This window comes from Cherax quadricarinatus, chromosome 26 (genome assembly GCF_038502225.1).
Source record: "Cherax quadricarinatus isolate ZL_2023a chromosome 26, ASM3850222v1, whole genome shotgun sequence".
Classification (NCBI taxonomy): domain Eukaryota; kingdom Metazoa; phylum Arthropoda; class Malacostraca; order Decapoda; family Parastacidae; genus Cherax; species Cherax quadricarinatus.
The window spans coordinates 8,168,035-8,177,804 of NC_091317.1; the positions used below are offsets into that span (position 1 = coordinate 8,168,035).

General features: G+C 39.6%; 1 protein-coding gene across 1 annotated transcript; it reads left to right on the forward strand.

The window, feature by feature from the left end:
* Positions 1–8,237: 8,237 nt before the first annotated feature.
* Positions 8,238–9,257, forward strand: LOC138853260 (uncharacterized). Its single transcript, XM_070088985.1, has 5 exons — positions 8,238–8,278; positions 8,377–8,683; positions 8,792–8,833; positions 8,952–9,053; positions 9,158–9,257. The coding sequence occupies exons 1-5, from the start codon at positions 8,276–8,278 to the stop codon at positions 9,169–9,171; spliced, it is 468 nt and encodes a 155-aa protein (XP_069945086.1). The 5' UTR covers positions 8,238–8,275; the 3' UTR covers positions 9,172–9,257.
* Positions 9,258–9,770: the final 513 nt, after the last annotated feature.

Sequence of the window (9,770 nt, forward strand, 5' to 3'; positions counted from 1 at the left end):
AAGAAGACTTTCTCTATATTGCTGTACATTTCATATCTTTCTCTACAAGACTAATTTTATATTAAATTTTCTTAACCCCGAGAAAAGCCTTATTTTCCCAATTAGTGTTACATGAAAATTATAATGTTCATGCGAATAAGTATATGGTAAAAGAAAGCTGTAGAAACAGCAGTCTTTGGGAAAGATTTTATTAGAAAATATGTTCACGTTATTCTTCCATTTAAGCTTTAGGACATAAATATCTGCTTGGCAATGCGAATAACATTATCTGCCTTCTTTCATGTGATGAATATACCAAACTAGCGAGAGTCCATTGGGATTCGTGGCCACAAAATCATCGAGTTTGTCAATCAATGGGATGTTCTCATAATCTCATCAATCAGACCAAATTCCAGAAATTTGGGAATACCGCACTGACATTGGAAAAGCCCAATGGCCTTTCTCTTTCTGACAGACTCAGGGAACACAAAAGTAGTGTTAGGCTTGCCGACACCAATAATGCTCTTTTCTGTCATGTCAGAGATCATAGTCATCTTATTGACAACTTTTCATGTATGAATCTTAGTCGTGGCTTTGTCTCTGTAGATGCCTTCTTTTCCCATTACATTATTAAACGCTCCAAACTTCAGAACGCCCGTGACTTAAAACCTGATTCCTTTTTCTCCTCACTCTTCCCGCTTTCCTACTTCTTCTTTCTCCTTTGGATTTTCTTTCTTCTGCCTTGGGTGTTTGGTCCATTATTATATTTTCCTCTTCTGTTTTTGTTCCTACCCTTTGTGGGCCCCAGCTCCCTTGCAGTGCTCCTCTCTTTTAGTCTTTGATTGACTCCACTACTTCTACCACTACTACTACTACTACTTCTGCCTCTCTTCCTTTCCTACTACCTCTCTTGTCACGTCCCTGTCTGCTGGCCTATATATACTCCCTCCTTCTCTCCTTTCTGTTAGTGTGACTTTGTAAATGGTCTAAGTCGGACTGAAACGTCGTCATAAGCTTCCATTACCTATGTACGGGTTATATGTGTATGCAGGGAATTTACTTATACCTTTCTTTATTTTTTAAGGGATACTTTTCTCCACTCAAAGATCACTAACAATGGAAAAAACCATTATCTCTCATCCCTTATTTCCAATGACAGCTGTATCTCTGATATTTCATTGGTGGACAAATTGATCCTAAAAGATCATCTAGTAGTAAATAGGTACTGAGGTGTTAGTCGAATTCTAGGGAAGGCTACCAGTGGATATTCGCCATACTGTTTGAAGCTAATACCGCACATGAGTTGAAAAGATTATAATTTTTTGTCTTCCAGATGACTTAAACAGAGTAGAAACACAGAGTTCGTGTGGGCCTAGTCATGTTTAAATTAAATAATTTTTTTGATGGCAGAGTAGTCCACATGTTTGGAGCAAATATTCTTATGATAATGAGGAATGTGTTCGCTGCCAAGCCATATTAAAGAGAGCACCACAATTTATTAGTGGGAATAAAAAAAACTGAAAATATAATTAATTTATTGTCACCTTTTTAAGGACATTATATAAGATTTGCATTCTTTATTTATCTTTAGTTAAATGAATTGCCTCCGAAATTCTGGTCAAGACCTATTAAACGCAAGAACTATTAGCGGTATAACAAGTCAAAATGAGGATATTTCTTGTGGTAGGATCACATTTTTCTGTTAACCACAGCACTGCATTTGTTGCGACATCACGAACGTGCGCTTACCTAGAACAGTGATTAATGAAACCATTTGTCTAAGGTATTTTTCTGATGGGCAATATAGGATAACAAACTGTGAGCCTCCAAAGGTCACTCGGGGCAGTGAAAGGGAAATTACAAAGCACATTATGCTCACAGGTTCTCTCTATTTTGTAGACTCAAACAACACAGAGGAGAAGAAAAACTTGTGCTGGTTATCTGTGGTTTACAGTGCGAAATTTCAGTTTGCGCAGTTGGAAACGTAGTTTACTACCTGCAATGACGTCTCAAAGTATTTTATTTTTATTCAGAATTGGTATACACTTTGATAATATTACTTTTATTAAGTCACCTCTCAGTCATAGCTTATAAAGACTGAATTAATCAAAATGATAAAAATGTTAATAAAAACACAACACAAACACAACAGTTTAGAAGTATATACGTATAAAGATACACAACATATCCCTCCAAACTGCTAATATCCCGAACCCCTCCTTTAAAGTGCAGACATTGTACTTCCCATTTCCAGGACTCAAGTCCAGCTATATAAAAATAACTGGTTTCCCTGAATTCCTTCACTAAATATTACCCGGCTCACACTCCAACAACTCGTCAGGTCCCAAACACCATTAGTCTTCATTCACTCCTATCGAACACGCTCATGCACGCCTGCTGGAAGTCCAAGCCCCTCGCCCACAAAACCTCCCTTACCCCTTCCTTCCAACCTTTTCGAGGACGACCCCTACCCTGCCTTCCTTCCCCTACAGATTTAAATGCTCTACATGTCATTCTACTTTGATTCCATTCTCAGTGGTGACGTGTACTTAGCTCAGTGGTGACGTGTACTTAGCTCAGTGGTGACGTGTACTTAGCCCAGTGGTGACGTGTACTTAACAGTGGTGACGTGTACTTAGCTCTGTGAAGACCTGTTTGTGTGCTCTTGAGTGGTGACCTGTACTTTGAGTGCTGACCTATACTTAACTCTGTGAAGAAGTGTCTTGTTTGCTCCCGTGGACTGAACCAAGATGCCCTCCATCGAGCAACTTTACCAGCAACTTAAGGAAGAATTGAAGGCAGCGAAGATGGAGATACGGCGATTGACCGAGGAAAACAAGAGGATTCGTAGTAGTCCTCCTGTTTCGAGTCCTCAGGTCAAGAAGGGATCGTGGTCAGTGGCTGGACAGCAGGGGACGACGAAGTTGACGATCAAGAAGACGAATGGAAAGCCAGAAACGATGAAGAAGAAAGAGACTGCTGTGGAAACTCCCGTGGAAACCTCCAACGCATTCTCGGTGCTAACCGACGAATGTGAGTCGACTACTGGGATCGTCACGACGAACGACAACAAGGAAGGTAAGAATATTGTTGTTGTAGGGGATAGCCAGGTTAGATACATGGATAGGGCATTCTGCTTGAAGGACAGGAGTAGGAGACAAAGGGTATGCTTTCCTGGGGCTGGGATGGAGGACATTGTTAGCCGGCTTGACAACATCATGAACGGTAATGGGATCAATCCTATTATTTGCCTCAGTGCTGGAGGCAATGATGTAGGCAAGCGTAGAAGTGAGGATTTAGTTAGAAAGTTCAGGACAGCTATAGACATGATTAGGAAGAAGGGGGGGCGCCCTGTTATATGTGGCATTTTGCCAAGAAGAGGTGTTGGTAATGAATGGTTGTCCAGAGCAATTGGTATTAATTGTTGGCTGGATAAACACTGTAAGGATAATGCAGTACCATTCATTGACAACTGGGACAACTTCTATGGCCGAAATGACATGTATGCCAGGGATGGGGTTCACTTATCCAGGGCAGGTGTGGGTTTTCTTGCTAACTCAGTTGAGGGGGTTGTTAGGACTTTAAACTAGGATTAGTTAGAGGTATGGGTTTAGAAATGATTAATAATGAGTATGGATATATTGACTTATGCTCTTATATTAAGAATCTTAATAGTAACTGTCATGGAGTAACTCTGGGTAATGATAATTTCAGAAATTGTGTAAAAACAAAGATGAATAGGAAAAATGTGCAGAAGAAAAAACATATGATGGTATTTTATGCTAACAGTAGAAGTGCAAGAAATAAAATTAATGAACTACGTTTGGTAGCATGTGCTGGGAACTTTGATATCATTGCATTAACTGAAACGTGGTATGATTTAAAGAGTCGGGATATGACTGCTGAGTGTAATATTCAGGGATTTAAGTTATTCAATGTGGATAGATGTAATGTCATAGTGGTACCATCCACTAGTCGAAGTAGGTCTTCGTCCAAAGGTTGAACAAGTGTTGAAGAATTCTTTGTAACAAGATCCCATAATGCTGCAGTGTCTGACAGTTGTGATGAATGGTTTGAAAAACCGACAAGTTGAAGATTGAGACACTTATGCAGCATATGGGAATCTTTATTCAGGAAACGTTTCGCCACACAGTGGCTTCATCAGTCCAATACAAAGAGGAAGGCGTAAGGAGAGGAGGAGAATAGGTAATCAGTCCCTCAACATGGAGTCGATGTGTTCAGTCCATCAATCTTGTAGAATGTACAGCATAGGGCCGTAGACGTGGCTTATATACTGTAGTGAGGTGAAGTGAAGCAGGTGGAGGCGGGGTCATAGTGGTACCATCCACAAGTCGAAGTAGGTCTTCGTCCAAAGGTTGAACAAGTGTTGAAAAATTCTTTGTAACAAGATCCCATGATGCTGCAGTGTCTGACAGTTGTGATGAATGGTTTGAAAAACCGACAAGTTGAAGATTGAGACACTTATGCAGCATATGGGAATCTTTATTCAGGAAACGTTTCGCCACACAGTGGCTTCATCAGTCCAATACAAAGAGGAAGGCGTAAGGAGAGGAGGAGTATGAGGTAATCAGTCCCTCAACCTGGAGTCGATGTGTTCAGTCCATCAATCTTGTAGAATGTACAGCAAAAAGCCGTAGACGTGGCTTATATACTGTAGTGAGGTGAAGTGAAGCAGGTGGAGGCGGGGTCATAGTGGTACCATCCACTAGTCGAAGTAGGTCTTCGTCCAAAGGTTGAACAAGTGTTGAAGAATTCTTTGTAACAAGATCCCATGATGCTGCAGTGTCTGACAGTTGTGATGAATGGTTTGAAAAACCGACAAGTTGAAGATTGAGACACTTATGCAGCATATGGGAATCTTTATTCAGGAAACGTTTCGCCACACAGTGGTTTCATCAGTCCAATACAAAGAGGAAGGCGTAAGGAGAGGAGGAGTATAAGGTAATCAGTCCCTCAACCAGAAGTCGATGTGTTCAGTCCATCAATCTTGTAGAATGTACAGCATAGGGCCGTAGACGTGGCTTATATACTGTAGTGAGGTGAAGTGAAGCAGGTGGAGGCGGGGTCATAGTGGTACCATCCACTAGTCGAAGTAGGTCTTCGTCCAAAGGTTGAACAAGTGTTGAAGAATTCTTTGTAACAAGATCCCATGATGCTGCAGTGTCTGACAGTTTGAGGGACTGATTACCTCATACTCCTCCTCTCCTTACGCCTTCCTCTTTGTATTGGACTGATGAAGCCACTGTGTGGCGAAACGTTTCCTGAATAAAGATTCCCATATGCTGCATAAGTGTCTCAATCTTCAACTTGTCGGTTTTTCAAACCATTCATCACAGCTGTCAGACACTGCAGCATCATGGGATCTTGTTACATAGAATTCTTCAACACTTGTTCAACCTTTGGACGAAGACCTACTTCGACTAGTGGATGGTACCACTATGACCCCGCCTCCACCTGCTTCACTTCACCTTACTACAGTATATAAGCCACGTCTACGGCCCTATGCTGTACATTCTACAAGATTGATGGACTGAACACATCGACTCCAGGTTGAGGGACTGATTACCTCATACTCCTCCTCTCCTTACGCCTTCCTCTTTGTATTGGACTGATGAAGCCACTGTGTGGCGAAACGTTTCCTGAATAAAGATTCCCATATGCTGCATAAGTGTCTCAATCTTCAACTTGTCGGTTTTTCAAACCATTCATCACATCTCACCCGAACTTCCTCCTCCCTTAGTTTATACACTTTTACCTCCCTCTTGCTTGTTGTTGCCATTTTCCTCTTTTCCCATCTACCTCTTACTCTAACTGTAGCTACAACTAAATAATGATCCGATATATCAGTTGCCCCTCTATAAACGTGTACATTCTGGAGCCTACCCATCAACCTTTTATCCACCAATACATAATCTAACAAACTGCTTTTATTACGTGCTATATCATACCTTGTATATTTATTTATCCTCTTCTTCATAAAATATGTATTACTTATTACCAAACCTCTTTCTACACAAAGTTCAATTGAAGGTTCCCCATTTTCATTTACCCCTGGCACCCCAAATTTACCTACTACTCCCTCCACAACATTTTTGCCCACTTTTGCATTGAAATCCCCAATCACCATTACTCTCACACTTGGTTCAAAACTCCCCACGCATTCACTCAACATTTCCCAAAATCTCTCTCTCTCCTCTACACTTCTCTTTTCTCCAGGTGCATACACGCTTACTATAACCCACTTTTCACATCTAACCTTATTTTACTCCACATAATCCTTGAATTAATACATTTATAGTCCCTCTTTTCCTGCCATAGCTTATCCTTCAACATTATTGCTACTCCTTCTTTAGCTCTAACTCTATTTGAAAACCCTGACCTAATCCCATTTATTCCTTTCCACTTAAACTCTCCCGCCCCCTTCAGCTTTGTTTCACTTAAAGCCAGGACATCCAGCTTCTTCTCATTCATGACATCCACAATCATCTCTTTCTTATCATTTGCACAACATCCACGCACATTCAGCCTTCGCACTTTGACAATTTTCTTCTTCTTATTCTTTTTAGTAATTATTACAGGAAAAGGGGTTACTAGCCCATTGTTCCCGGCATTTTAGTTGACTTTTACAACACGCATGGCTTACGGAGGAAAGATTCTTATTCCACTTCCCCATGGATATAAAAGGAAAAGTAATAAGACCAAGAACTATTAAGATAAAATCAAAGAAAACTCAGATGAGTGTGTATAAATAATCATGTACATGTATGTGTAGTGTGACCTAAGTGTAAGAAGAAGTAGCAAGACGTACCTGTAATCTTGCATATTTATGAGACAGACAAAAGACACCAGCAATCCTACCATCATGTAAAACAATTACAGGCTTTTGTTTTACACTCACTTGGCAGGACGGTAGTACCTCCCTGGGTGGTTGCTGTCTACCAACTTGTATATATATATATATATATATATATATATATATATATATATATATATATATATATATATATATATATATATATATATATATATATATATATATATATATATATATATATATATATATATATATATATATATGCATAATGTCGTGCCGAATAGGTAAAACTGGCTAATTAGCATGAACTCATTTAAAATTAAACCCTTTCTAAAATTTTCTCATTTATTTAAAGATATATTTTTTTCATTGATGTTAATGCAAAAATTAATTAATTTTGTACCAATAGAACCTTAGAAAATTTACCTAACCTTGTTATAACAAGCACAATTTAATTTTGCCTAATCCAACTAAATATATTTTAGATAAGTTTACAGTAATTTAATAATAAAGAAACACAATGCTCTTCTTGCCTTATACAGCAAGAAGAGCATCGCTAGTTATGCCAGACTCGAATGTTTTACCTTTCCTCTCTGGAGGAGTTTGAATATTTTCTTATCCTACCACTCCTATATTGTATATTCTATATGGACCTTATTTAAAGACAAAATACATTGACAAAAACACAATAGGGAGTAGAACAACATAGATAACATCTCAGAGCTGCATCTCGAATACCTCGTCCAGCTCCCCGGCGGTGGGTCGCATACCCAGAATGCTGCAGGCATTTCCCAATTGGATCGCAACACTGAGTCTCTGAAAGAGGAAGCTGGCCGCTCTGTGATCCTTAGTTTATGTGACGAGTTTTTCACACAGCTCTTTGAGAAACTTTAGAACACACTTGCCCCATGTTCCAAGGTTCTTTGACCTTACTGTGATGAAGTTATAGCAAGGGGAAAGGCCTTCATATTTACGGATCTGGGTTTCTTTGTAGCTTGCGGCTCCACCCCCTTCAGTTTCAGATTATGGCAAGTAGGTGTCTGGCAAAATGGCGGCACAGGTGTTGTCCTAGGCAATCTGCTTACCTCCTGCCAGGGTAGCCTAGTGAGTCCAACAGGACGCTTTTGACTTCCATCAGACCTTTGTACTTGGGGCAAGGGACCGTGTTGAGACTTCTCTTTATGTTGTCGTTGACCTCCTCATGTCTAACATACTTCCCTTCTGATGTATAACACATGAGACCATGAAGTCCGAAATGATCAGCCGACGCCCTGACGCAAATGCACCTGTTTCTATTTGTTTATTACTTACCTCCTTTGCTAATGACTCACATCCAAGGCGTCGAATTCCAGGTACCGAAGGTTATTGCAGGCAGGAGGATCACTGTGCTATATAAGGTCCGGGACACCCTCCCTCACCATCACTCTGGTTCCGATCATCAACCACACAACCTCTGTAAACATGGTAAGTGACTGATGGAGTTTTGTGAAGTGACTGCATTACTATACTAAATGTATGATATAATTATATTACAAGAATATTAACAGTGCTAATTTTTTCAGCGTATCCTGGCTGTGACTGTGGTGTTGGCCGTGATGGCTGGTGTTTGTTATGGTGGACTAATTGGTGGCCTTGGTGGCTATGGTGGACATGGTGGTCTTGGAGGCCTTGGTGGCCATGGCGGATATGGTGGCTACGGTGGCCTAGGTGGACACAGTGGATATGGTGGTTTAGGAGGTCTTGGAGGTTTGGGTGGTCTTGGTGGCTTGGGCGGTCTGGGAGGATTTGGCGGTGGATTTGGCAAAGGATATGGTGGAGGAGCAGGAGGATATGGATCAGGATTTGGAGGAGGATATGGAGGCGGATATGGTAAGCAAAAAATCTGTTAGTAATTTGTATCAATACATAGTAATATTTCAGTATATAGTTATCTTGAGGAAGTAGCCACATTGTAAAGCTGGTTTTATATTTGCACAGGTGGACAAGGAGGACACACCTTCGTGCTGAGTAAGAGCCACGGTAAGACAACAACATTTGTATTTTTCTTGTTTAGATCTATTACAACAACATTCTTTGTAAACATTAACATCAAAGATGTTTCATCAGTCGTTCTTATGAATCATTTGTATGTTTGCAGGAAGTGAAGGAGGATATGGTGACCTGGGCGGATTCGGTAAATTTGGAAAGGGAGGATATAATGGATTTGGTCTGGGTGGACAAGGTGGATTTGGAAAGCTTGGTTAGTATATTTTTGAGTTTCGTTTAATGTTTTATTAGCAATAATAAGAAAAAAGAAGTGAACTAATACGTAATCATTTTGAAGCATATATTTTATATTTTCAGGTTTTGGCAAATAGAGCGTCTGATGTTACTGTGTCCTGACGAAACTCACTTCCGTCTTCAGTGCCTCTTATATTTTCTTTAATAAAATAACTGAAAGAAGTTTATGACTTTTTACTGTAGACCATTATATAAAGGGATTACATTTTTTATTTATACATACAGAAATAATAATTTTTGGCAGTATTTACGCCTGAAAGTGAAAGAAAACTTTCTCTATATTGCTGTACATTTCATATCTTTCTCTACAAGACTAATTTTATATTAAATTTTCTTAACCCCGAGAAAAGCCTTATTTTCCCAATTAGTGTTACATGAAAATTATAATGTTCATGCGAATAAGTATATGATAAAAGAAAGCTGTAGAAACAGCAGTCTTTGGGAAAGATTTTATTAGAAAATATCTTCACGTTATTCTTCCATTTAAGCTTTAGGACATAAATATCTGCTTGGCAATGCGAATAACATTATCTGCCTTCTTTCATGTGATGAATATACCAAACTAGCGAGAGTCCATTGGGATTCGTGACCACAAAATCATCGAGGTTGTCAATCAATGGGATGTTCTCATAATCTCATCAATCAGACCAGATTCCAGTATTTTTGGGAATACCGC

What these genes read in the sequence shown, in the direction of transcription:
- LOC138853260 (XM_070088985.1), top strand. An exon ending in AGGATATGGAGGCGGATATG is followed by an intron (nt 8,684 to 8,791) that starts GTAAGCAAAAAA and finishes ATATTTGCACAG; the next exon opens with GTGGACAAGGAGGACACACC. An exon ending in CGTGCTGAGTAAGAGCCACG is followed by an intron (nt 8,834 to 8,951) that starts GTAAGACAACAA and finishes GTATGTTTGCAG; the next exon opens with GAAGTGAAGGAGGATATGGT.